This window comes from Anomalospiza imberbis, chromosome 11, assembly GCF_031753505.1.
Source record: "Anomalospiza imberbis isolate Cuckoo-Finch-1a 21T00152 chromosome 11, ASM3175350v1, whole genome shotgun sequence".
Lineage (NCBI taxonomy): Eukaryota > Metazoa > Chordata > Aves > Passeriformes > Viduidae > Anomalospiza > Anomalospiza imberbis.
Genome location: NC_089691.1, coordinates 7140758 through 7168394, shown reverse-complemented (window position 1 = coordinate 7168394; position 27637 = coordinate 7140758). Strand labels below are relative to the sequence as shown.

Here is a 27637-nt window from a genome sequence, read left to right as displayed (position 1 = left end):
TGCAGGATGCTGGCACATGGGGCCCTCCTGACATGGGTGCAGCATCCCCCGGCAGCTTCCTCTCGTGCTGGGGTGCAGGACAGGCAGCTGCCCACGGGGTTCCTCCCTGCCGGCACGAGAGGGGGCTCTTGGAGCCTGCCCTGCTCCCGGGGCCGGGCTGCTGGTGCAGCACAGAGCCCAACTAAGATGCTGCCTGTAATGGGTTGTGGCAGCACATCCATCTCCGGCTGCCCGGCTCAGATGAATACCCTGGGCTCGGCAGGAGACGGCTGTGGCTAATGGGGCCATTCATCAGGGGAGGGGAAGGTGGGCGAGTGGCGCCCGTGGCTGCGGCCAGGATCGTGGCCCTGGAGCAGTGAAGGCATGGGGCCTCACTGAGAGCAGGAGAAGGTCCCAAAGGGGGTTCCCCCAGGTGTGCTGTCCCCCAGCATGAAGGGTGCTGCTGCTCCTCCATGGCCAGGTGGACAACCAGGTGGCCAGCCTAGCTAGTGGGCAGAGAGCTGGGCTTAGCTGGGCTCAGTAGCCCCTATACACATCAGCAGCCCCTGCCCCAAAACAGCCTTCCAGTCCCTGCCCTGCAATAACCTGCACAGACACCCCAGCAGGGAACAGTTAATAATTAATGTGGAGCAATAAAAGGCAATTAACCATAGTAGCAGGGCCATTAATTTTCTGACAAGGAGAGGGGGCAGCTCCCGATGTGGGCAGGGGGATGATCCATTGGGATACAGGGCTCCCTGGACATGTGCCAGAGGCCTGTGCCCGCTCTCCTCTCCATGACAGCAGTTCAGGCAGCAGGTGGGGTCAGGATGGGGCTGTCACTCCCCCAGCTCCAGCTGATAACCAGCACTGCCACACCAGCACCTCCAGCTGGGCTAAGGGGAGCCCATAAAATCCCAGCTCACTCGGTGTGGGCTAAAAGGCTGCTCAGCTATCACTGAGCCACAGCCTGCTGCTGCCTGCCCATTCCTCTCCCCAGTCTCCCAGCTCATGGTTTCCAAGCTAGTTGTTATCTCATTTGCATGGGAATGCTGGCCAGGACTGAGTGCCAGCAGCCATGGCTGTGGTGAGGGGGCACAGGGTTCTCTCCACACTTTCATCTGCACCCAAGGATTTATCTCTCCATCCTGCTCTGCTTTCCCAGGAAGAGGGAAGGGGAGAAGGAGCCAAGTGCCACAGCTTAGACCCCCCGCCTGTGTTATGGTGTCCCTTTGCCAGTACCAAAATGAAATGTAAAGGGGAGGGAGTGGATTGCTCCCAGCCAGGAGCCTCCTCCCTGCCCACCCCCTTACCAGGGCCGCCGGCGCACGTCATAGAGGTCGATCTTATTGGGGGCTCTCCATGGGGTGGCTGTGGGGAGAAGGCAGGGAGTGAGTGAGGGAGGGCTGTCCTGGGGTGGGGGACATGGGGGACAGGGCAGAGAGATGCCCAGGGCTGAGGAAGCAGCAGGCTCAGGCGGGGAGCTCAGACCAACGGGTTCTGGCACCGCACAGTTGCCTGTGTCAGACCAGGCCCAGGGGGGTGCTTGTCCACGTGGAGCAGTGAGAAGGGCCTCAGCCCCTTGGTCACAGCCCCTCTGTGCCACCACCTGTCCCTGCCACGCACCGGGGTAGTAGCGGGTGACGCCGGTGGCGCTGCCGAAGACCTGCCAGAGCAGGGAGGGATCCTCCTTCCGGTTCTCGATGAAAACGTCCTCCAGGGCCTGTGTCCAGTTCAGCTCGTTGAGGATGACGGTGGCTGCAGGACACAGAGACAGGGGTGGGTGGGTGGGTGGACGGAGCTGGGGGTGGGCTGGGGGTGATGGGGACTGCGGTGGCCCCAAGTGATGGCAGGGAGGAAGAGGTTTGTCCCCTTTGCCCCTTCCCAAGAAGAAGCCCATGGGGGCTTTCCAGCTTCTCCTACATCCCCTCAACCCCCTGCCTTCCACACAGCTCCAGCACCACCCTACTGTCCCTTGTCCCCAGAGAAATGAGCCACTCTTCAGAGCTCTCCAGAGTGCTCACTGTCCCTATCTGTTCTGGGGCAGACACAGCCATCACTGGGGACAGCTGGCCTGCCATCTCCACTCCCTTCCCAGCAAAACTCCCTGTGCAAGCCTCACTCCCTGGGGACAGTCACCGGCTGGGAAACCCAAGGCTGGTGTCCCCACGGGCTGTGTGGAGCCTCTCAGGCCCACTCTGCATTCCCACTGGCCCTGCACCTGACACAAAACCAATTAAGATGCCAGCAAACAGCAGTTTTAAATTATTCAGCTATTAAAGCCAAAGATAAGCTGCTGGCAGCCCCAGCCTGTGATTAATCAAGGGGGGCTGGCAGAGCACAGGGGGGCCACGTGGTATGGCAGGAATGGGGCTGGCCGGCTGGCAGGGAGCTGGGATGGCACCTTCCTGTGCTCGCAGGGGGATCCCAAATGCTGTGGGAGGGGAATCCCATGATGACCACTGGTGCTGGGTTGCCCCAGGACTGCAGCATGGAGGAGCCAGTGGTGGGTGCCACTGCAGGAGCAAGGAGCCAGCAGCACCCTGAGACTAGGCACTGATCCCTCCTGGGAGAACCTCAGTGCATTTTTGGGGTGCAAGAACGCTCAGGAGCACCCCATCTCTTTGGCATTGGGCAAAACAACCCAGTGTGGTGCTGCAGGGGAGCCAGTGTGCATTTGAGCAGTCAATTTAGCTCTCCTAAGCCTTCCTCCCACACTCGTCCCTTCTGGAAACACCATCATCACCCATTCCAGCCTTCACTGTGGTCCCAAGGCACTGGCAGGATGTGGGTAGGTTTCCCAGGATGAATCCTGGATCCCTCCATCCCAGCACGACTGCTGAAGAATTGTCTTTCCCTCAGGTAGCCATGCCTTCAAACTATGATTTACTCTACCCGTATCTCCCCAGCCATTCCTCAGTGCTGTGCCCACACACAGTGCTGTTATCTGGGCACTTAGGATGATTTCTTGTTTGGCTCTGACACAGGATGTGGTTTTTCCCAGGAGAAGTGGCTATGAGCTGGCTGCCAGGCTGCTGCCTGCCTGGAGCAGCCCGGGGCAGTGCTGCCAGCCTCAGCTGGGCACCGGGCTGGGCCCTGACACATCCATGATAGCCCTGGCAACATCTACACACCCAGACCCTCGGGGCCCATCAGCCACAGCATTTGTTTGTACTGAATGCTACTCATATGTCCCTGTGCCCAAACACAGCCCTTCTATTATCTCTGAGCACGAATGCAGCCCCTACACCTTCCCTGGGCATGAACGCAACCCCCATATCAACCCTGAACAAATACAGCTCCTACACTCTTACCATGTGCAGAGTGATGAAGCTGTGTCCCTGCTTGGGATAGCTCCTGTCCCTCTCAGTCGATGTCAGAGCTGCCAGCCCCACTGGTGACATCTCAGTCCCTGTCCCCATCTCGTCCGTCCCCATCAGAGTAAGCCCAGCCCCGCCCTGCCCACGAGCGATAGCATATTTAATTAAAAACGGCACAGTAAATAAAACACATATAGGATGTAATTTGTGTGTGTAGCGAGGGGTGACGGCGGCGGGCGTCGCCGCAGGGTTTAATCAGCGTGCCAGGCAGCGATAGCGCCTCTCCGCCGGTCCCACGGGGACACGCTCCCGCCCACAGCTCTGCGGGGACTCGCCACGCTCACTGCTGTCCCTGGCAGGACAGGGTGGCCCCCTGCCCCCACCCCACACCACTCTTGGTGAAGCAGCAGTTGTAGACCCTTCCCTTCACCCTGGATCTCTGGAGCACCCTGGTGTGGCCGGACCTGGCCTGATCCCTGTGCCTACAAGGGCTGCGGCCCCTTTCCCGGTCTGGTAAGGGGCACTGGCAGTCCCTGCACTGTCACCCCCCGCTGCCACATCCCTTCTCCAGCATCCATCCCTCTCTGCGCGGCTGCGAGTCCCTGGAGCGCGTTCCTCTCCAGCTTGCTGCGGTCCCAGGGCGGATGGGGAGATTTATGTGGCCGTGGCGGGGCTCCAGCCGTGGCGTCGGCTGCGAGCAGGGCTGAGGAGCAGCGAGAATTTCACCGTGCGCGGCCCAGCCGGCTCGCACGATGTGCTTCATTAGCTGCCTGCCCTGAGCTGGCTGGGTAATAAAACTAATTGCAAATTCCTAATCCAGCGCTGCCTCCGCGGTGAAATCGCTGCACCGATGCGGCTCCGAGCGCAGCCGTGCCCGTAAGGAGCCGTGCACCGGGAACGCTCCGCTCGGGGCAGGAGCGTGAGCTCGGCCCCCATCACCACCCCCAGCAAGGGCCACTGAAACAGAGGCGTGGGGACAGTGGTGCCCGGCCTGCTGTGAGGCAACTGGGGACGCCCATGACAGCAGGGTCCGGGGCTGGGCGCAGGATGCGGCCGGCGGGTGCTGCAGGGTGCCCTCCAGCTGGGAGCGGTCCCAGCTCGGAGCCAAGCAGCCACTAGAGGGAAATGGAGACCGACTGTCACCATGTGCCACCGCAGCAGGGCGAGGTACTGGAGAGATCTGAAAGCTCAGGGACCGTCACAGCTCTCGGTGGGGACTGAAGCTGGTGTGGCACATCCTGTGCCATCCGCCCGTCCATCCATCCCTGCCCACTCCCGGGGCACAGCCGCACTGCTGATCCCCCTGCACGTCCCGGCAGCAGGGGCACAGTTAGCTACGGGGTGGCATCATGCTGTCCTGCAGTCACCCTTGGCTGCCCTCCTGCGGGACTGCAGCTGCTTTTTCTCCCTTTTCATGACCTTAGTCCCAAGTAGGCTGAAGACAGGCAGCATCCCTGCTTCACCCTCTGCCACTGCCCAGCCACGTCTCTCTCCCTCCTACAATTGTGCAGGTCGGTGCTGCCTCTGTTGTTGCTGCTGCACCCCTCTGAACGTCTCTGGTGCCTGCTTTGAGCCTTCTCAAGCTTTGCTGGGCTCTTCTGCAGGAGGATCAGAGCCATGTGGACACAGCTGAGCTTTACCCTGGGCCACAATCACCACCTCTCCTTCGCTCCCCATCCCTTCCCTAATAACTCTGAATCTCTGATCTGCCTCTTTTGCCTGTGCTGAGCTCTTGAGAGTCCCTGGGCAGGGACACATTGTCACCTCGATCCTGATATGGTGACTCTGCCTTGTTTCACTACCTGCCTGTCTGGGAGCCAGTCATCAAGACCCAGTTGGGGCACCCAGAGCTGATGGTCCCTGGAGCTGCAATGCTCCAGGCAGGAGAGGTGGATGCCCAGCCAGGCAGCACAAATGGGAGAGGGTAAGGAGGGGCACTCACAGCCTTTGTAGATGTCCGTGGGGATCTGCACGGCAGCGTATGAATAGTTAACCTTGGTCTTGAAGTTGTCATCATCAGTGAACTCCAGCTTCAAGGAGTTGGACTTCTCCCTCTCGATCTCTTCTCCATCGGGGTCGTCCTGGGGAAGGAGCAGAATGCATGGGGTCACTCAGTGTTCCAGTCCTGGATGGATGTGGGAATACCTCCACCTGAATCCCATCACCAAATGTTTTGTGGGGTAGACCAGCCCTGCTGGATCTCGTGTGGATTTGGCCGCCAGGGGTGGGTGGGCACAAAGGCAAGCACCGGTTACCCCTCGCCTCTCCAGCTTTGGTAGCACAGCAGGTATTAAATCAGACATAGGGAAAAAAAAATCAAAAAAAGGCCTTGAAAATCAATTAGCAGCAAAAGGCAACTATCAAAGAGCAAATTAAAACGGAGTGCAGCTCAGCGCTCTGTCAATAAGCAATGCAAACAATATTTAATTATGGTGGAGAGACGGCAAATTCCCCACTGCTGGTGCTGGAAAACACTCCCTCACCTTCCCAGCCCTCTTCTCCATTCCCCAGCCCTGCTGCTAGCATGGCACTGAAGGTAAAATCCCTCTGGCAAGGCAGGCAGGGCTGAGCTGGTGCAGGCAGAACAGCTGGGTGGTTGCAGACAGGGGACAGGGTGGGAGCTGAAGCACGGGGCCGTGTGGGGAAGAGCGAGAATGGGGGTGGACTCGCTACAGAGCTGGAGGAATTGCCTCTGCCACCCCACCAGGAGCAAAGAAACCCAGGAGAAGGTGCTGGCTCTGAGCTGCCCATCTCTGCCACAAGCCCAGCAGCTGAGGAAGGCTGTTTGCAGCCAGATGGGAGATGTTCAGGGTAGGAAGGAGGGACAGGAGGATGCTGCAGCACCTGCTCTTTGTGCTCCTGGAGCTACCTCCCTGCTGAAGAGGGGCAGGGACACAGAGCTGCCTGTGCCATCCACAGGCAGGGATAAGCAACAGTGCCAAGCCCAAACTGGAATAGACACCTGAAGGGATGCCCCACGCTGTCCACAGCAAAGAACCACGACTCCAGGGAACACAAGGGGTAGGGGATGGTCCCATCCTGCTGTCATCAGTGGCCCACTGCAAGCATATCTCCCACTGGCCTGGCTCCCCTCAACAAAACCCAGGGAACAAAGACCTGAATTTCTCACAGGAAAAGCCATATATATAAAGGAAAACTATGGGTTTGGGAAGTAAACTATGAAGCTTGTTTAACACCCATCCTGGCCCACTCCCCGTTTCCCCTTCACAGATGACATGGGGAAATGTCACCTCCCCTGCAATACCTCCAGCCGGCCACTGAGGTGGTGACATTCCCATGACATTGAGAGGGGTGGCCAAACCATTCGCCACAGCTCGGGAGAGTAACAGGATTGATATGCAAGGTTTGGGTTTATTTCCAGCCGATGGGCTGTGAGTATAACATGCTGCCCAGCCAACCCCGGTGCAGGGGCTCCAGCTGCCCAGAAAGATGCTGAACTCAATTACAGCGGCGCTAGCCAAGCAGGAGGGACTGTTCCCAACTCCCTGCAGCCACGTCTCTGAGATCAAAATCCAGATTAGGCTCTCAATTTCATGTAAATCTGGAGAAAAGGCAAAAACCGACTGCTGGAGCCCCTGCAAAGTCGTGATGCTGCAGCAGAGCCGGCACTCCAGCCACGTGCCAGGCCATGGGCTACCCAGAGAGTGGATCTGGCCCCAAGCCTGCTGTCCATGAGGCTCAGCTCTCTGGGGGAAAGCACACAATATTTGTCCCTGCAAACCTCTCTGAGCACCAGACAGCGATACAGAGGTGCCTGCTGAAAACAGGCTTTGGGATAAAGCTGTGGCCTGAGGGCATCTGCAGCACCAAAAACTCCGCTTTGACACTAAACCCTTTTTTTCCTCAGCCCAGCAAATTCCTGGTGACAGCTCCCCATCCCTCCCCATCTCAGATGAGCAGGGCACCCTCACACAGCCCATCCACTGCCCCTGTCACCACCAGCAGCTGGAAAATCCAACCCTCCCTCTTTCCCTCACACTGGCATGGCTATTCCCCACTTCATCAGAGCTGGAACTACTGTATATAATTACTGCTCCTCTGTTTATCATTATTCCGTGATCTCACCCACTTCTGAGGGGCTAATTTGTATGCTGCCAGGTTTGGTGCTGTCTGGCTGCTCTCATTCATGGAGCTGTGAAGAGGCACATGTATAGATCTCGGGGACAAATATACAGCTATCTATACGTGGGGCACTTCATGCATCACTGACACCTATACGGCAAACAGACCTGCAGAAAGAGCTGATGTTATCCAAACTACATTTGCCCTTTATCCATAAATCCCTCAACCTCAACTGAGTTATTTCTGTTTAAGCCAGGCTGAATTTGGCCCCTGAAAGGGGTTAATTTCCAGCCACATGAAGGCAGGTGAAGCTGTCACCAGCCCAGACAGGGAGGGGAGCATCTGGGATACAAAGAGACACCTTGGGAAGGCCGAGGAAGAAATCCTGCATTACATCTAAATTAGAGCAAAGCAGATGATTCAGGTTCTCCTGAATTTACACCGGTTTAACTGTGAGCATCTCGGCAGGCCCCCAGCCAGATCTTGCAGCATTCCTCATCATTACATTTCAAAAGAAGTTGGAAACATCTATTTATCTGTTACAGTATGTACAACGTAACACAAATAGATGCTACAGTTTGAATATATTATTTGCTACACACCATTAGAAATCCACTCCATGGCAATATATCAATATGATACATATTTACTGCTTCAGCAAGAAGTCATCACGCCCTGAGAGCTTTTGCCACCTCCACTGCTTTCACAGCTGGGTTGTCAGTCACATTTTCTCTTCAGTCTCCCAGAATGACAGACAGGACAAAACCCAGAGATGCCCCAACACCCAGTGAGCACCAGCAGCACCACCCAACAGCTTTAGTGGAGGCTGCCACGCTCTGGGCAATCACCTGCCCCCGTCCCATCCAGGCTGGTGCTGGCTGGAGCCAGCCTGCCCCTGTGCACCAGGACTGTGGGGGTCCCCAGGGTTTGGAGCTGTGGATGTGACCTGGCGCAGCAGCGATGCCGACGCCTCGTCCCGGCAGCTCCCGCCGATGCAGCCCCCCCTGTTCATTGCTCATCTCCATGGGAACCAGCCATCCCAGCGAATGACGGCTGCTTAAATGGCAGCCCCGATGACAACCGCTGGGCTGAGCCGGCCCGGCAGCATCCCTGCCTCCCCCGGCCTGCCCCACACGTGCCTGATGGAGAACACACCGAGACCCCAGCACAGCCTTTTCAGTCTCCCAGGGGCACCCATCCACGCTAAGTCTGGATAGGCCAGCGAAATATTCATATCAACACGCTGTGATTCTGCTAATAATGGATAGAAATGCCAGCCCCCAACACACGGCTGAGAAACTCCAGGCCTGTGCAGAAGGGTCTTTCTCCTTAAATATATCAGTTTTTCCTGAAATGCAGTAATTTAATGCTGAGGAGGGAGATGGTGTGTTCTCCAGCTGCATTCCTGCCTTTACAGCAGCCCAGATTATAAATAACAATCAGCCTCTCCTGCCAGCCTGCTCCCCTATCCCCCTTTGCTTTTTTTTAATCTTTGCCAAAGGTACTGTTTAGAGATTTTTCTAGACCATTTATTTTTAAATTACCAGCCAGAGGAGAGAAGTTAAAAAAATAAGGAAAAAAAAAAAAGAAAAAAGGAAAAAGAAAGAAACTTCTGGGGCTGATAGCTTATCGAGAGGAAATCCAAATGTCACATTAGTTGAGAAAGTTGGAAGATTAAATTTTCCAACACCCTTCATCTGCTGCTGCTGACATTTAGGGGCTTTTTTCCCTCCCCTCCTTCCCCTCCTCGCTGCATCTACTGAGCGGGGTGAGCAGTGAGCGGGGTGAGCAGTGAGAGGGGGGAGCAGTGACTGGGCAGCCCCACCTCCCCTGCACCAGAGGGGGCTGAGGCTGGCACGGAGCCTCCCACCATCAGCCCCTCGCTCTCAGCCCTCTCCAGGACCTGAGGCAGGTGGTTGGGGGCTGGAGGGCTGACCCTGGGGCCAGGATACCTTCACACAGCTGTGCTCTTTTTCACCTGAGTACAGTACGTCCCAGGCTCAGCTTTGACAAGCATCATCCCCTGCCACGAACACAACACAAAAGATGGAAAATTACTTCATTTCTGTGTTGTTCTGCCTATGACTCCCAACTGAGACTGTCTGCTGATTTCCACACTCCTCCCCACATCAACCCCATGGTCCTTGCTAGCGGGGAAAGGTGAAAACTTCACTTCTGCAAACATTCTGACAGCCTTGGGGACCCCTGGGAAAATCTTCTGATGTTCCCATTTGTTAAAATCCACTTGGAAATCCAAAGCCTGTTTGGGCAGATAGTGTAGCTGAGGTGCAGGCAAGATGAACTGGAAGCTCATTTCCTCCTCACTGCAGTTAAAGCCAGCATAAGGCTTGTGAATAAGCCCCAGTTACAGGGAGCAGCCATTGTCCATCAGCACCAACTCTGGCTCAGCTACATCCTGCTCCATTTAAATAGAAAAATTAAAGCTAAATAAAGAAAGGATGGAAAGAGCACTATTACATTCCATTCAGACCTTCTGGTGTCATCTCTCTCCTTTTTTACCTCAGCAGCATCTTCTTTTTTTTTTCCCCTCATTATTTTCGTCGGAATTAAATTTGCTGGGATTTCACTGGTAAGGAAGCACCAGAAGTAGGGAAGTGCTCTCCTTGCCAAACCCACATCCATCAACAATAGGACACCTCCAATTTTGCAATTTTGCTCGGTATCTCCCAAGAGCAGGACTAAAGCTGATGTGGCTGGTGATGGATTTGCAGGGCTGTTCCTCCTTGATATGTCAGCTCCTTTGAGGAAGGACCAGGGATCAGGGAGGGGAGCCCTGCAGTCCCCAGGGACACTGTGCCATGCCACTGTGCACAGCCTCTCCCCAGTGCCCTGGGAGAGCTCCACGGGCACAGCTCCACGGTTGAGATGCCTCCTGTTTCCTAATCCTGCCTAATGTGTGACCAGGACGGTGGGGTGTGACACTCAGGGGAACAATGGGCATGGGGACATCCAGCTTCTGTCCCCTGCTCTGCAGCAGTGATGGCAAAAGCCCAGCCCAGCCCAGCCTGATGGATGCATTAGTTCTGCTCCTCAGCCCCTGTGCTGGGAGTTGCTCTGCTCCCCAGGCTGTCTCCTCCTGCCTCAACTGCCAGCCAGTTTTTCCTTCACTTCTATCCAAAGTCCCCTTTAATGTATTTTAAGCCCATTAGCTCCATCCTCTCCAGAGCAGCCATGGCAGGATCCTCTCCTCCCTCCTTTTGTAGCTCCCCCCAGGCTGGGGGGGGGGGACGACAGGAGATTTCCTCTGCATCCTCAGCTGTAAAGGAGTGGGACTGTGGGCAGGGAGACCTGCTCAGGAGAGCAAGTGCCCTCCACTTCGGTCACAGCATCTGCCCGACCTCTGCATCCCACCTCCCAGACTCTCTGTGGCTGCTTTCCCTGCCAAGGAGCCCTCGTACTGTCACTGCCTGGAGACAATGGCACTGGCAGTTAGTCGGTAACTCTGCTTTGAAGGCATCCATCCTCCTCCACTCCAGCCTGTCCCCGGCTCTGCTCTGGGGCATCGACTCTCAGGTGGGTTGAGAGGAGAGACAGAGGTCAGTGCAGGTCATGTCACCCAAGCTGGTGGAACCCTATCAAGCCCAGATCCTCCCTTCCCTTCTACACAGGGCCTTCTGAACGCTCTTGGGGTCACCTGAGTGTTATTTTTGGATGAGGCCATGTGGTTTGCAAGTGGTTTGCTGCTAACACCATGTTCTCTCCCGCTGTGTTACTGTCTCTCCATGGCACGTCTGCTGCCAGGTCTGCCTGGGGACAACGAGCAGGCCTGGTGCACCAGCATTGGCTGGGGTTGTCCCCAAGGCTGCACCCTGCTGTGCTTGGGGCTCCTGGTCAGCTCCAAGGACTCTGCTCAGCAGCCTCACACCACTGACCTGACAAGTCCCTATTTCCTAAGGATCCTGCAGCACAGGGTGGGAGCTGGGTGACCTGGCAGCAAAGTGGGGTGCCCCAGGGCAGAGAGGGGTGCCCCAGGGCAGCAAGCGTTGCGGGTGGAGCTCCCTGTGCCCGTGGCACAGCACCTGAGTGAAGTCACCCTCACTGTCACCAGGAGGAGGAGCTGGCAAATGCCAGCTCTCTCGGGAGCACCGGGAGATGGGAGCTGACAGGCCTGTAGTTAAAGCACTGATTGCCAGAAATCACAGGATGGCTATGCTCCGAGTAGGGCAGAGAATTAGATTCAGTCTCTAATTAAAGGTTTGCTCTTCATTTGAATTTCAGATGCCAGCTTTAATTTTAGAAACTTTTGCAGGCAGCAGAGCAACCTGCCCACCTGCCTGCTGCCAGGCCCGGTGCTCGTGGCCAGCTGTCACCATGGCTCATTTTGGGGGACAGGGCTGCACACCGGGCACTTGCTGCCTGCTGCAGAATCTGGTTACAGTGGTTGTGACAAATGCTGTGCCGTGACCCCTGGTACCGTGCTGGGACAGACTGGTGAGGGGCTCAGCCCTGGGCCAGGGTGGTGGCTGTGCCAGAGATGCCACAGAGACAGCACTTACATATTCAGTGTCGGCCTTGGAGTCGTAGTACTCGATGTCTTCCTCCTGCAGAGAAAGGGGAGAGCTGTTAGTGCGGGTCAAGGACAGGGATGGGAAAGGAGTCCCTCCCCCTGACTCGTCCCTTCAGCACCTCTCTCATGCTGTTGGCAGCCACCACATTGCTGGGGACTGAACCCTTCCCAGTCCAGGCTGTCCTTGGGACATGTTCAGGACCTCATGTCCTCCACATCCACCCTCCAAGGACTGGCCATGGCCTGTCATGTTTCCCTCCACTCATGGCTGCTGCTGAGCCCCAGCACTGCAGAGCCAACAGCCCTGTAACAGTGACATCAGTGTGACTGCAGCCTCTGCACTGTCACCAGGTGCAAGCCTGTGCCACGTCCCCACAGCCAGGGTGCTTTGGTTCTGTGGCAAACATCGGGAGCCACAGAAGAGCCACGTAAGCAGCGGGGCAGGCAGTGGCCCTGCAGCCACCCAGGCCTGCCCCCGCACTGCAGAAACAGGGAAAAAAGTGTCCTCGCTTCCACAGAGAAATGCACGTCGTTAATTCGGGGTATTTAGAACCTATTTAACCAGAAAGGTCTGCTTGGATTCCTCTTCCCAGAGCGTCAAGACGCAAGACAGCTGATAAAATTCCTGAAGAGGCAATTGGGAGAGCAGCGATGCTGTCACAACAGCATTCCATGTACCAGCAGAAAGGGTAATTAAAGGGCACTCAGAGACTCTTCCCAGCATGCCGGCCCGAGTGTGATGCCGGCACACCGGCAGCTGCCGTGGTGCTGACACATCTGCCAGTCAATCACCGTCAGCAGCCAACCAGCCTTCCCCGGCACGGGCAGCGCCTTGGGGTGATTATTGCTGTTATTATCTACCGAGGAAAGCGATCTGGACACGGCCAGAAACACGGCCAAAGCCTCAATGGCACTGACTGCATCCCTGTCCTGCCTGCCCCTGCTCTGGCCAGTCCTGGACACAGCCCCGTGCCAGGCACGGTGGCACGGTGACATCCATCCCAGCCTGGCCATGGGCTCTGCTGGACAAGGGGACCAGTAGAGGCAAGCAGCTCTCCAGGCAGCCGGTGCCACCCGTCCCACCAGCCCGGCCCCACTGAGCGCTGGCAGTCACTAACCCCTCCCCGGGATGACCCTTTTAGCCAAAAAATTGCTCCCCACGGTGGTTTGCAGTGGCTTCTCCCAGCTTCCCAAGAGGTGGGAAAGCCCCTGAAGCTGATCTTGGGGACATCAAGAGCAGGGGACCCTGGCAGGCCGTGCAGCCGGTGTCTCCCCAGGGTGGGATTGCAAAGGGCAGTTCCAGCATCTTCCTGAGCAGAGGGGCCGTCGCTTCCGCGGGCTCTGCGGTTCTTCGTGATTGCGATAAGGCAGCACCGGGAGGGGAAAGTAAAAAAATCATTGACGCAGCATCTTCCAATTTCTGCTATTAAAAAGCCCAGTCATTAAGGGAACACACTTATTAATTATCTGTGATTTGTTGTGAAATGCTGTGGGGTTTACAACAACAAGAAAGGAAAAAAAAAAGAATTAATTTCTCTTCAGCTGGCCTTCCCGCGCCGCTCCCGGCCCCACGCACGCCCCTGCCCCTCGCCGGCACTGCCGCCTCCCCGGGTCCGCGGCCATCTGCACTTCCTAATTAACGGAACCCCCGGGAGAGCCGTAACACAAACGAGCTAATTTCATGTTTAATGATCTTTAATCAGGAGTGAGTGTGACTAACAACGGCCATCCAGAAGGTGCTTCGTTTTTCATTTTATTTGCCATTGGCTCCTCCGAAAAGCTCGATTCCCCTCCCACCCGCAGAGGCCCCCGCTCCCGCGGTGGAGAGGGCACAAGGTGATGATGCTCGGGCAGGAGAGGCGGTCCCCTGATCCTGCTTTCCCCACGGCAGAGCTCCTGTAAGGACGTCCCTCCCACCGATTCCCCCAGAGATCACGGAGCCCTTGCCATGGTAGCCCTCTTTCAGGCCCTGACAACCCCAGGAGCAGCTGGGTGAGATCTCAGCCACGCTCAGGCTGTGGCTGAGGCTTCCACGTACGAGACAGCACGTGTGGGACAGCCAGCACCAGCGTGGCCCTGGCCCTGAGATGTGCCCTGATGGCAGACTACAAAATCCTTGCCACAGCCCTGCTGATGCTGTGGGTCCAAGGGAGACTGGGGGAGCTGGCAGGGCATCTGTGTCCTTGCCACTTGGAAGCCTGTGTCTATTCCAGGAAGGAGGGATAGAGGCCTCAGAGATGCTCTAAAAAGATTCCATGGGCGTTCCAAGAGGCAACAAGGGGTCCTACAATTTCTGCTCCCTAATATTTTTTAAAATATATTTTTTTTTTAAATTTGCCTTCTTCACATAATCCTCTCCTCCTCTGGTCCATGTAAAACTCAGCACCATGTCTGTGTAAATAGCACTGGTATTTCTAGAGCCTTTCAGAATAAATACCAATAAAGAAAACAAGGGGCTGAAGATGTCAAGGGATTTCGAGGCAAAATATTGTCCCTGTCTCTTGCAACCGAGCCTGCAAGAAGCACACACTGGTTCTCACTGCAGGGGAGGCTGACAAGGAGGAGCTGCTGCTCCCCATTTTCTAGTGGTGCTAACCACTCCCCATTTTCTTGTACCTAAATTGCCAAGTGCCACCTGCACAATGGCACTGCAAGGCTGTGTCACTGGAAGGTAAGTGTGGGGTTATTTCAGCTCCTAGAGTGCTCAGTGCAACACTAAACCCTGTGCAACACTGGGAACTCAGTGCAATCCCAGACTGATCTGCAAGTGTCCCTGCAGCCACGGCCCAGGCTTCTCCAGCAAGGCCACCAAAGAACCACTGCACCTGCACCAAACCCTTGTGATTCAGTGTCACTGGGCAGCCCCTGGCCAAGGCTTGACCCAGGTGGGACCTCCTGGAGGTGGCCCTGAGGATGCTGCATGCCAGAATCTCCCCAGGGACCCTGGCTCCTTCCTCACCCCCACCTTGAGCCCTCCCTAGGTGCCCTGTGCTCCACACCTTCACTGTTTTCATACCAAAACACCAAGTGAAAAGCTGATTAAAAATCCAAGCTGTGAGCTTCTGGAGGGCTGCAAGCTGGAGCCTGGCCAGCAGACCCTGCTCTGGCACCGGTGCTCCCTTGCCATACACCAGCAGAACAGGTATGAGACAAAGCCCAGGACAAGGAGGGGCACACAGGTGTCTCAGTGGGTGGTGAGGGGTACTCCCCACCCAGCCCCTGACACAGCCCTCTACAAGCATCCAAATAGATATCTTATTGCCTAAAACAATTACAGCAACTAAAAATAATGCTGAAAAGGTCAGTGCTGTGTTATCTCGCTGCAGCCTGGAGATGTCTGGATGGAGGGGTGCCAGCCCAAGCCTCCAAGTCAGCGACCTAAGACCTAACGAGGTGACAATCAAACTATATCAAGCACACAGAGCTGCCACCACCCTAAGAAACCTCGAAGCAGCTGTTGGTGGCACATCAGCTCCCTGCTCCAGCCATCCAGCTGGAGTACACAGCTGAAAGGGACACTGCAGGAGGGCTATGGCTCACTCTCCCCTATAGAGCTTTCCTGTAAAATCACCTAATCTGGCTATTCCTTCTCCTGAGACCTGTCGGATCTGCAGTACTCCACAGCATTGCCCACTGTCGTCTCGTAAGGGTCACCCTGCTAATCACATGCCCTGGGGATGCTGCAGCTCCCCGGGGCAGTTTTGCAGGCAGATCCTGCTGCAGTGCATTGGTTTCGGTCCCTCTCAGCCTGCGGCTGAGGGTTTCATTTCTCCGAGCAGCACAGGTGACCCCTGTGGTCATCAAATCTCTTTCAAGATTTAATTGGCTCTGGAAGAGCCAAATCCTTCAGCAGTTTGCCTTCAGGCAGTTAGGAGGAACTTGGAGGGTGGTGGGAAGAAAAGATGGATCCCAAGCTGGCACCTGCCTGTTTTGCAGCCACTGGATGGAGCTGGTGGCAGGACCAGCATCCCAGCCCACAGCTTACCAATGTGGGGACAAGCCAGGTGACCGGAGCTGTGCCTGGTCAGACACCTGGGCAATTCAGTGGGTGGGGAAAGCAAGCAGGAACTGGTGTGCCCATACAGCACTGGGGGCTCTGCTCACGAGCCCACCTTTCCTCTGCCATCAGCACTTAGAGAGGACAGTGAGCATTTAGGTACTTCTTCACATCCCTGAACCTATTTCTGTGTTAAGCACACAGAAATAACAACAGCTTTTGCTTATAGTTGCACCTTTCCTACAGAAGACATCCTGCAGCGTGTCACAGAGCTCCTACAGCCTCACTGCTGTGCTATGGCCGGAGGAGCAGAGCGTGAGCAGGGACACAGCACGTCCCCACCACAGCATCACCCTGCCAAGCCCTCCTGGGTCATGAGGAGTGGGATGGGGATACCCGATGGCTGACCCTGGGGACTGGTGTGTGCTGGTCAATTGGTCCTGGCTGGCAGCTGGGGCTGCAGGTCTCAGCTAGGTGAGTGCTCAGCCCGAGGTATCTGAGCCCTGCCATGCGCACAGCAGCCTCTTGGCTGGGGAAAAACAGAGCAAAGAAAGTGTTCCTGCTGCACCTGCCACGGGCTGGTGTGAGTCCCACAGCCAGGAACAGGCTCCAAAGGGGCTGGATGAATTCCTGGGAGAAATTCCTACCTGCAATCACAGCCACGCCTGGCTGTGGCTGGTAGGGGCTGAACCTTTATTTCCACTGGCTAGAGCTATTCTTGTCCATATACACCACGATGAACCCTTTCTTAGTCCCCAGAAGAGGACAATATTCACGGTTAACCCCAGCACCACAGGCTGCTGGATAGACCAAGAAGGGGTCTGGTGGGGCCCATACTTCTCCTGCAGCACTGTGAATTCCCTGCATCCCATCCACCATCAGGGGCCGTACACATTACCCAGGACAGGTGGAAACAGTCATCATAATCTGCCTTGGCATCTTTTTTTTTTAAAAGCAATTTTCTCCCTCTGCCTCTCTGACAGAGCTGGGGAAATATTTAAGTGACCTGTCAACAGTTTTTTCATCTCCCCAAGAAGATGTTTTATCTGATCACACCATGCCAGCTATTCTTCTTTACATGGCATCTCCTGTCTGTCCTGCTCCTCTGAGGCTGCCTTGAACGAGGCGTGGCTGCTGCTCCCCTCCACTGCACCCAGGTGCCACAGGGATGCCAGCACACACAGAGAGGCTTTTGGAGACCCCCCTGCCCTTCCAGGGATGGGATGGGATGGGAAAGCAGCACTGAGAGGAAAGCCAGCAACCCCTTCACCAAACCATCATAGTCATGGAGAAGCCATGGGTGGCCCAGTGGTCTTGCAGAGTGGGGAGTTGGGCAAGCCCCCTCAAGCCCCATCCTTGGTTTTTAAGAGGGAACAACACTAACACAGGGGTTTTGTGAATGATTTTCTTGTTCTGCTTTTTGGCCAGACCGGCGCTACAGGAGCAAGGTTGGTGCTATAGCACAGTAATTCTCCGAGCGTAATGAAAGCTGACATTATATCAAACACAATAAAGACTCTCAGCTGATGGAGATCATTCCTGAACACACAAACCCATTAAACTGAAAAAAAAATATCAATTCTACACACTCGCCAGCCAAAAGAAAATGTGATTTGTTATCTAAAAGGGGGTTATAAACACAGCTTCAATGCACTTTCTGTGCTGTAATGAAAACTGGGTTTGAAATGGCAAGACGACTACAAATTAGAGTATTTGATTTTATTTTCTAACTTTTTAGGTAAACCTTCTACAAGGGCAAGTGCAAGGTTACGGTGACAATCTTTCTGTTCTCAGCCGATAAGTAGGATCTGTAATTAAAGGAGGAGAAAAATGAAAGGAGGATAAGGAGCTGGCGTTCGCCCTTCTGGTGCCGCTTTGAACACAAAGCCCTGCCTGCGTGGCCATGCCCAGCCCATGGGAACAGCTGCCGGAGCCCACGCACGGCACGGCACGGCACGGCACGGCACGGCACGGCACGGCACGGCACGGCTGCTGCTCTTCTGCAGACACACACCCAGCAGTGGCGGGTGGAGCAGCAGGAAGAGGGAGCAGGATGGGGCAGGATCCTGCACCTGGAGGGATGCAGCACCCAGGGCTGTATGGCCGTGGCTGGGTACCCAGCCATGCTGCCATGTACCCCTGCTTTATCCCTCACCTTTCCTGGGCAGCCAGGAGCACAGTCTGTTATTGCTCCTGTCCATCCCCATTTGGCAAACAGCGATCCCCTTTTCCCTGGAGTTTCGTTTCTAATGGAGCTTGAAATTATCTGGGCATTGTTATTCCTCATGTGCTTGCAGGCAGGGGTTACAGATGGAGGCAGCAGCATGGGGCTGTCCAGCACTTGTGATCCCCCTGCCACCTCCACAAATGTCACCACTCCCCAAAACCACACAGTGGTTAAACCCTGTCCCCAGCAGCTCTTACACCCACAGCTCAATGTATGGCTATTTTTCTTTTCCAAGGAAAAATGGACTGCTGGGCTCTGACCCTTCAAAGGGCCCTTTCCAACATCAAAAGGTGGGGAGAGGTGGGAGGCAGGGGAGCAGCAGGCAAAGGAAGAGGGGAGCTTCCCAGTATAGCGACGGAAAATGCAGTGAGGAAGGAGACTGGAAGAAAAACAACAGTAATAAACATTTTATGAAGCAGAAAATGGCTTATAAAGAAGTCAACTTTTAAAGGCAATTTATGTAATCCTGCCAAGCGCACATAAACGTGGGGATGGATCTCTGCAGCACTGGAGTGTCCCCTAAAGGCACAAAGAGCTCCGGCAGCCCCAGCAGACCTACACACGGCGATGATGATGATGATGATGATGATGATGATGATGATGATGGTGGTGGTGATGTTGGCCTGGGATGCATTCTGTGGCTGGCAGCGCAGATCTGCACCTCTGACAGCATCCCCCAGGTGAGCATGGCCCCCACTCCCACATACTATGTGAGTGCGGGACACCTGAGACCCTGCTGATGCTGCTGGGATGGCGCTGAAGGTCTGGAAAAGAACCCAAGGAAAACTCGGGAGAAAAGCGGAGCACACAAATGGAATAGGCCTGGGAGAACATGGAGCTGGCTGGGATGTTTGACACATGGCAGCTTGTCAGCGAGGATGGATACAAAGGATGGCAGCAAAAAACGCAACATGATCTTTCAGCATTTTTGTAGGCACGTCTGCAGGTCCCTTGCCCAAGCAGGGCAGCAAACAGAGGATGGAAACCTGAAAACTGCATTGCAGGGTGGGCTGGAGTCCTGGCACCTCTGCTGCTGGGGATGATCAGCACAGGGCAGGCTCAGAACCACTGCCACGGCTGGGGGACAGGACTGGGGACACCCAGAGCAGGGGCCAGCCCTGATGTGCCTTGAAGGACAAACCCTCATGGCTCTGCATGGAGTGGAGCCAGACTACCCAGTGAATCTCTGAATGGAAGCCTGTAGGTCAGAAGATTCTCACTGGGAAAACTGGTAGGCCAGGCCACTGCAAATGGGGAATTTTCTGTGGTTTCCTACCATACCAGTGCCAAGGGGTTGCCATGTCCCTTGGTGGGAGCCCCCTCTGGCCACAGCACCCAGCTCTCACCTTTCCAGAGCTCTACCAGCCTTCTGCAGTGGGTGAATGTGCATCCCTGAGAGACCCTCACAGTGCAGGCAGGGAAGGGCACGATCTCTCCCCAGAGCCTGCCCACATCCCTGCCCACCATGCCAATCTGAGCTGCCACCCAGCCCTGGAGTAAAACAAGCTCGAGGGAACTCATGAGGGTGCTCAGAATATGGGTGACCTTGGGGTCAAGGCTACTTTTGACCAAGGAAAATGGCCCAATGTCCAGAATTGATTTGGGGACACAGCCCCAGCTTGGCACAGCTGGTAGACATGAAGGTGGACGAGCACATGGAGCAGGGATGAAGCAGGACAGGATGAAGGGATTGTTCAAGGAACAGGGAGGCACTTTGCAAAGCCTCCTGAGGTGGGAGGCTGAACGCAGCTCCAGAAAGGCCAGCTTGTCTGGCATGTAGCTGGAAACACCAGAAAACAGCAAGGAAAAAGGAACTTTCCCTGTAGAGATGGATCGTGAGTGATTGCTGGCAGCAGCTCCCAGCTGCTCAGGCTCTTGCTCCTGCTTCATTTTCCTCTGGACTTCCATAGCAACCCATCTGCAGTGAGGTTTAATGGGGCTGCCATTAGCACTAATGCAGTGCAAACACTCAGCATCTGCCGGCGCCTTTGGATGGAAACACAAAAATAACCGCGCTCGCCGCAATCTGTCATCGGCTCCGGCGCGGGGTTAGGACGCGACACGCTGGGAGAGGAGGGGAGAGCTGCAGCCAGGAGGAACGAGCTGCTCGGTGGGAAGGGAGGAGAGGAGGAGCTGGGATGCTGTGCTGCTGCCTTCCCTGCCTGCTGCCCGTGCCAGCACTGGCGACAAGCTGGGGACAGCTGCAGAGCCAGGGTCAGTGGTGCTGGCACACGGCTCTGACCGTGCCCGGCCATCTCGTGGATAAAGGGCAGGAAAAGGAGCCTCAAGCCCGGCAATGAGGTGTACAAAGCCCCTTCATCCCTCTGCTCTGCTCAGGAGCTGGGGCTGTGGCAGGCAGCACTGAGGCAGGCAGGGCTGACGCCCAGCACCCTGGGGGCTGTGCACAGAGCTGGACCAGTCCATCAAGTGTCCCAGCCAGGCCTGGGCTGTCCTGATAAAGCTGCGCTGAGCTCTGTGGTGACGCATCACTGCACATTGTTTCTGGGTGACTCGCTCCTAATTACCTTGATTAAGTGGTTGCAAACAGTGCTATTAAAAATATTTTTTTTTCCTATGAAAGTGGATTTCTGAAAGGTTTGTGCTGTGAATGGCAAAATGAGCCAGCGCTACAGCCTTTCCCAGCGTGTTTTGTGTCCTGCTGTTATTCTCCTGGCAGTGGAAGGCAGCCAGGTCTGGTTGGAGAAGGAGCTCTTTGGGGCTGCAAAGAGCCCCTGCAGCAGGAGCCCACCCCTGCGTTCCAGAGGATGAGCAAAAGCCCCAAGCACTGCTACAAAATGCAGTGACCTTGTGCCACCTCTGCCTGCCCTGCACATGCCCTGGTCACAAGGCATCCAGCCCTGGCTGCCAGCCCAGCATGGGGTGCACAGGGCAAATACAATGTCCCTGGGGTACCCACAGTCAAGATTCAGGCGCTGCTCAGGTATGTTTCCTGACCCTGGAGGACATGTGAAACTGGATCAACACTAGGGATGAAGATGCCCAAAGCTTGCCCTGCACTTCTTTGAGCTTTCCTTGGGAGCCCTGAGCCAAGGTCCTGGTGTGGCACCAGCACTGGCATCAGCAGGTGCCTGCACCAAATCTCATTATCCTCCTCAGCTCCTCTCCACTGCCCTCTTGGGAAGAGCTCACAGCAATTCACCAGTGCTCTCGTGCAGACAGGAAGACCTCTATGAGCTCATCCTGCTCCTTTGATGCCTGTGGGACACAGAATCAGCCACCAGCCTCCACCCCACGCTGCACATGGCAAATGAAAGCCAAGCAGGTCAACTCCTTGCCTTCTCTTTTGCTCCTCCCACCTTTTCCTCTCCATTCAAGCCCTGGTGACCATCACCTATGGCAGGAAGGTCTGTGTGAGCAGCAGCAGCTCAGACTGTGAAATACCCCCCAAAATACAGCAGCATGACCTGGCAGAGGGCCTATCCCCAGGCTGTCCCCCCAAAGGATGCAGGGGGGTTCCCTGGGGCTGGGCAGGATGCGGCCCTAGCCGAGAGGAAGGGGCTGGGTGGCTCAGGAGTATTTTTCATTGCAGACTCCGTTCGCACTGGGAGAAAAACAATCTTTCCTTCCTTTTGTATTATGGTTATAATTTGAGAGCATTTCCAGACAGAATCCTTCAGGTTCCTGCTGAGTGCTATCACCGCCAGAATTACAAAGTCAAATGCAATCATTAAACCCGCGTCTTCCCTCTCCCAGCCCAGATTGCTCCTTCCCCAGGAACAGCCCCCACCGCAAGTGCTGGCATGTGCCACAGATGAGCCACCGCTGCTGTCACCCGCGCGAGGCCCCCTCAGCACCAAACCCAGGGGCTCCAGAGCTGGGGAGAGCCGGAGTCTCCTCAGCCCCCAGCCCTCCGCGCTGAGCTGTCAGTTCGACCTTCGCCTCCTGCCTTCTCCTCACGGTGGTCGCAGGCTGAGGCGAGCCTGCAAACGAGCTCAGGATCACTTCATTTGCCCTCATTAGCGTGGCAGGCGGTGGGGCTGGGGCGTGCCGAGCGCGGCACAGCCAGCGGCGACTCACCACGGGGACACGGACATGGGCAAGGAGGGACGGGACAGTGACTCCTGTGCCACAAGTCATAGCACAGGAGGGCAGGGGTGGGGGCGGCTGGGCTACCATGGAGCCTTACCCGGATGTTGTCCTGCCAGTGGTGAGCCTTCTGGAATTTCTCCGCCGCGTTGGCAAGTCTCTGCAAAAACAAGTGGGAGAGGAGAAATGAGCCTAGGGGAAGCAAGAGGACCCAGTTATTGCCCACTGCAGCGCAGGAGCATGGGTGCCACCCCAACAGCCAGCATCCCTGCCTGGGGGTTCCTGCAGCACCCTGCCACCCCTCTGCTGCACTGGCAAGGGGGCAGGAGGAGGCACTGTGGGCAGCACCCTGGAAGGGTGTTCCAGGGACAGGGAGCCAGCTTTTCCTCCTTGCTCCTGCCTTTCCTGGAGCAAGCCAATATCCCCAGGGCAATCGCTGCCACTTGAACTCAGCAGGGCTGAGCCACTGCAGCTCGGCAGCTGTGGGCATCCCCCCGGAGCAGGGCAGGCTCTTGCTGCACAGGGCAAGGGCTGAACCCAGGTCTCTGTACTGACAACCTCCAGCTCTGTGCAGAGCTGGGCAGACTCTTCAAAAATACCTCGAAGTCCCCTCAAAATGCCCCAGTGCTGGGGCCCAGAGGTGCACCATGCTGCCCACCCAGATTTAACCCCTTTGTATACCCATGCCCACACTGGGGCACCCAGAGGAAGATGGATTTGCCAGAAGCAGGATGGGGCGATGCTCAGCACCAGGATACCCTCACTGGATGCTCAGCCATGAGACCCCTCACCAGCACAGAGGGTGCAGCACGGCAGGGCTGGAGACTGGGCAGCCTCTGGGGTACTGCAGTGCCTGGAAGAAGCTGCAATCTGGCCTTTTGTGGAATCAAAGGGGTTAAACAGGGCAAGAGCTCCAGGCTTTCTACAGGATTCTCTCTGCATCAGTAAGAAAATAAAGCCAAGAGCAAAACAAGCACATTTCCCTCCATCCCTCGACCAGCCCCAGGCGCCCTGGTTTGTGGGCAGCTGCCTGGGGAGCTGCCTGCCAGGGCTGTGCAACCTGATCAGCACCAAAACCCAGCAGGAGGCAGCCCAGTGTCCTGATCCAGCCCACAGAGCCAAGGGCACCCAGACCCTTGGGTGCTGGACACTCACTGCTAACAGAGGCACGGGGTTCATGTCTGGTCCTGCTGTACTCAGCACAGCCTGCTCCCCACCAGCCATCAGCTGTGCAAGGCTCCCAGGGAAGACACACTGCCAGGTCTCAGCTCCAGGGATCAGTCTGTACCGGGCTAACAGGCCACGAGGCTTTCGAGGCTGTTGCAGTCCCTAGAGGGCTCCCTAGAGAGTTAGCGGGAGACAGACCAAGCGAAGATGTGCCTTACAGCACAGGCTCCTGCCTCGCCTGCTCCTCATTTCCCTGCAGATATATTTCCCTAGAGGGGGATGGACATGCTCAGCTCCATGCAAGTGGTGCTGGCAGCCAGAGCACGGGGAGAGAGGTGAGCCCTGGCTGTTTTCAGACACTGAATTGGCTGGGAGGAGGAAGAAGCACTGACAATGGGGTGACAGCTTGGGCGAAATAACAACCCTAAATCACCGCCTGGGTAGCACTACAGAGATTCACATAATGAACACAAGATTCCCAGTGCTTGTACACACACGACTTCCACGCCATGAACCACAAATCCCAGGATGAAAAAGCACTCCTTTGCTCATCAGGGATGTGGCAGGCTGGTGGGAGCCCACAGGGGCAGCAGTGAAGTCCAGTGATATCCCTGGGAAATGATTTCCCCAGAGCCTGAACAGTGGCCAGCTATAAGAGCACACACACACACACACACACACGAGCCCTCGGCACAGCCACAGGTCACAGCAGCTGTCCCCACTGTCACCAGCTTCTCCAGCACTCCCATCAGCACACAGAGATGCAAAAAAAAAAAAAAAAAAAGTCTCAGCCTTACAAATGGATGCTCAGGGGAAAGGAAGCCCCCAGGTGCCACAGTGCCCCATTGCCCATGCAGGAGAGTGGCAGTCCCAGCCCTGGCAGGTGGCTTGAGCAGGGCCGTGGCAGCAGATGCTGTATTTGTGTGAGCGTGGCAAAGCACAGGCACTTGAAAATAAGGTGAAAGAAATCACAGATCTGGCCCTCCCCAGCCTGAAAATGCAGCTTGTTCTTATCAGATGCAGGGAAACACGAATCCATCACTGCATAATCTCAGCACGTAGTGGTTGAAACTTTCCTGTTTAATCTTTTCTCTTTCTCTTAATCTTGATTTCTAAATCAAAGTGCTTGCTTTCAGTGGCCAGCATCCAAGGGGAAAGATCAGCTATCAGCTGAATATTGAAGCAAAATCCTTATGGCTCCAGTGGCAGGCAGAAGGGAATGAGAAACAACACGTGGCTGGGCAGAAAAGCCAAGTGATATGAATTTTCAGGGCAGCTTTTCATGGTCTCACCTGCATAGCCATATCCCTGCCCCCAAGAGCTGCCTAGAAAATCCATGGCCCAATTCTGTACCTCATCCCCTCCAAGCTTTTGTGCTCTGTTTATATATTGAGACGGCTGATTAAAGACAAGCATTTATTCTGAGTTGCGTTTAAGGCAGTGGTGATGAAATATGCATTTTTCTATTCTTGATAAGAGTGTGTTTGTTTATTATGGGCTGGGGTAAGATTTATGGACATCTTTAACTATTCATCGCCTTGTGCAAAGTGCCTGGAGGGTTGCAAATGGTGCAGTAAGGGACGGCTACACCCAGGAACGACTCCTCGACAGAAGATATTTTTCCTCTGGAAAATGTCAATTTGTCAAAGTCAAACCAGACACAATTTTGGTTAAAAAAAAAAAAAAGAGGAAACCCAGATGTTCTTGTTTGATAAATAGCACGTTGCAGGAATGGGGGAGCCTGCAGCAGGATGGCACAGGCACAGCAGGGTGCTGTGCTGGCTCCTGGCTGCCACTGGATATTCACCCAGGAGAAGTGTCCCCAGAGCCCTCCAGCTGTTGCCCCTGGAGCATTTTCCTCGCTAAAGACATTTCAGTTCCGTGAGCAAGATGGTGACTGGGAGGAGAGAGGGGCCAAGCAGGCAGCCAGCCATCCTTCCTGTGCAACAGGGGACAGACCCAGAGTGGCGCCATGTGGGGCTCCCATGGCAGCACTCCCATCCTGTCACATCCCTGACTGGTGCTAGAGGAAGCCCATCCAGCCCCTGCCCGGAGATGGGCTGCTGGCATGAACAGGATGGGAAATTGTTGGATTCAGGACCCTCCAAAACTGTGCCAATAACAACGGGTCCCCCAAGGGGGCTCTCTGGGACAGCAGGTCCTGGAGTTGTTTGTTAGGGCAGGGTTTGTTGCTGCTCCCACAAACCCCACTGACGGCTCCCCAGGGAAGGTGACGGGTCTGCCTGGAGCCACACACTGCTGCAGGATGTCCCCATAAATGCCAAATGAGTTCATCATGAATAATGTTATTGTGATCAATACAGCTCAAGGATTATTTCTAATCCTTAATAATGATTAAACCATTATTTTTCAAGTGTTACAGATCAATCAGACCAGCTCAAGGTGTGCTGCGTGCAGGGACTGTGAGATGCCCAGGAGGCAGGTAGTGCACTGGAGAGCCTGGCAGGGTACAGGACAGTAACCAAAACCTCTCCAGATTTCAGACCTGGGGTTGTCAATTGTGGGGTTCAGCAATAAAAAATAGAGGAATTCCCAAAACTAAAGCATGGATGTGAAATACCTGCAGATTTCCAGCAGGCTGTGGTGCAGAGACTGGGAGCACGGTTCTTTCCCCAGAAGTCACCCAGGGCTAAGGACAGGAGATTTAGAGGCTGAAAACACTGAATTGAAACGACTCTGAAGGTCATGAAAGGCCAGCAGGAGATTTGCAAGGGATTGGTGTCTGGAGATCCTGACAGACTGGCTGTGTGAGGGGGAAGGTGCTGCAGGGGCTTATCGTGCCCCAGACTCATTTGTATTCCGCACGGAGCCCCTCTCTGCTCACCAGGGCCGGTCCCTCGGGAGCTCCCTGCTCAGCACACCAGCCCTGCACTCGGGATGGGCAGGTGGCAGCAAAGGTGGCACTGCTGGGCACACACCTCCCTCCCAGAAGATGGGCAGGAAAGGGGCAACAATTTGGGTGACCATCTGTCTGCCCAGAGGATGGCAACTCCAGACACACGGCTGCTGCTTTTCCCTGGCTTTGCTCCAGGACCTTGCTACTCAGCCCAATCCCCCACAAGCTCACTCAGCCACCCTGAGCACGGCTCGTCCACGTGTGTTCACCCCCAGCAGCAGCTTTTGGGGACAGCTGGTCTGATGCCCTGAAGCTGCTGGGAGTGTGGTGGTGGGGAACGCTTGGAGCTGGCACAGGCAGGGACCACGACCTCATCTTTAGTGGAGGGGACCATCCCTGCTGTTGGCATCCCCAGTGCTTGAGGGGCCAGCACGCTGGAGGATTGTCCCTGATGGAGCAGACACCCAGGGGTGATGCTCACCTCCTCCTTGCCACCCCTTCTCTCCCATCACACTTGGGGTTATCCTGCATTGCTCTCATATTTTTACACAGACTCTTTCCAAAGGAAACTGGTCCAATGATTTACTAAATCTCTTCTCCCAGCCCCACCATGGCAATAAGCATGCCCTGGCTGCTCCTGCCTCAGTCAGATCAGTGGGTTTAACTTGGGAAGCAGCAGAGCAGAGCTCAGGGAGGCCAAAGACCAAGGCTGGATTTATAAAACAGGATTACAGCAAACACTCTGCAGAAGGAGACTGAGCAGCCCTGTGTAACAGCAGCTATGCCACCCCTGTGTCCAAGCCTCCACACAGGTGGCCCAAGCCTATGTGGATGCTGGGGGATGCTCCTCAGGCAGTCTGGGTTCCTGGCTTCTCCCCACAGCCGGTGTGGAAGCCCAGCCACGGCCCATCACTCAGCAGACGTGTGTGCCTAGGGATGTTTGCTCCGAGGGACAGCCACTCCGGCTAAGCCTTCCTTTAACTCCCTCAGGGAGACTCTTATCACCCTCATCGCAGCGCCTTGCCCAAGGCTCTGAATTGCATTAACCTCCCGCAGCCCAGCACACAGCTGGGAGGGGAGATCTGTGCTGGAGATTTAAACAGCCCTGCTGCTACTAGGCGGGGAGTGCCACACAGCATCACACCTGCCAGCCCTCCTCCCACGGCAGGAAATGCCGGTGAAAGGTTAGGGCAAGAAGGTGATATCAAACACAAGTGACAAAGCCAAGGAACCCAAGCCCCAGGCAGGAACATCCCCCAGGAGCTGGTTTTGCAGGTCTTCCTCCTCTATAATGAAGGAATGAGGATGGCACAAGCCCTCTCCTCTGGTACCAACCCCTCTTCCATGGACAGGGCACCCTGAAGCCTCACCTGCTACTGCAGAGCACCTGGAAAGGCAAAAGCCCGTTCCACGTGCTTCACATGTCTCCATC

At 55.6% G+C, this 27637-nt stretch overlaps 2 protein-coding genes across 4 annotated transcripts in view; both read right to left on the bottom strand.

Annotated features, from left to right (window-relative positions):
* Positions 1-3030, bottom strand: part of NPRL2 (NPR2 like, GATOR1 complex subunit) — a 35159-nt gene extending 32129 nt beyond the window's left edge. The window contains exon 1 of the mRNA XM_068201634.1: positions 3027-3030. The gene's annotated coding sequence lies outside the window, so the exon portion shown is untranslated. The remainder of the gene's footprint in view (positions 1-3026) is intronic.
* CACNA2D2 (calcium voltage-gated channel auxiliary subunit alpha2delta 2) overlaps positions 1-27637 on the bottom strand; it is a 210598-nt gene that overhangs the window by 19534 nt on the left and 163427 nt on the right. For all 3 annotated transcript variants that reach the window (XM_068201629.1, XM_068201630.1, XM_068201631.1), the window contains 5 exons: positions 22282-22341; positions 11900-11944; positions 5242-5380; positions 1606-1737; positions 1293-1350 (listed from right to left, as the gene is read on the bottom strand). In XM_068201629.1, coding sequence (XP_068057730.1) covers positions 1293-1350; positions 1606-1737; positions 5242-5380; positions 11900-11944; positions 22282-22341 — 434 coding nt within the window. The remainder of the gene's footprint in view (positions 1-1292; positions 1351-1605; positions 1738-5241; positions 5381-11899; positions 11945-22281; positions 22342-27637) is intronic.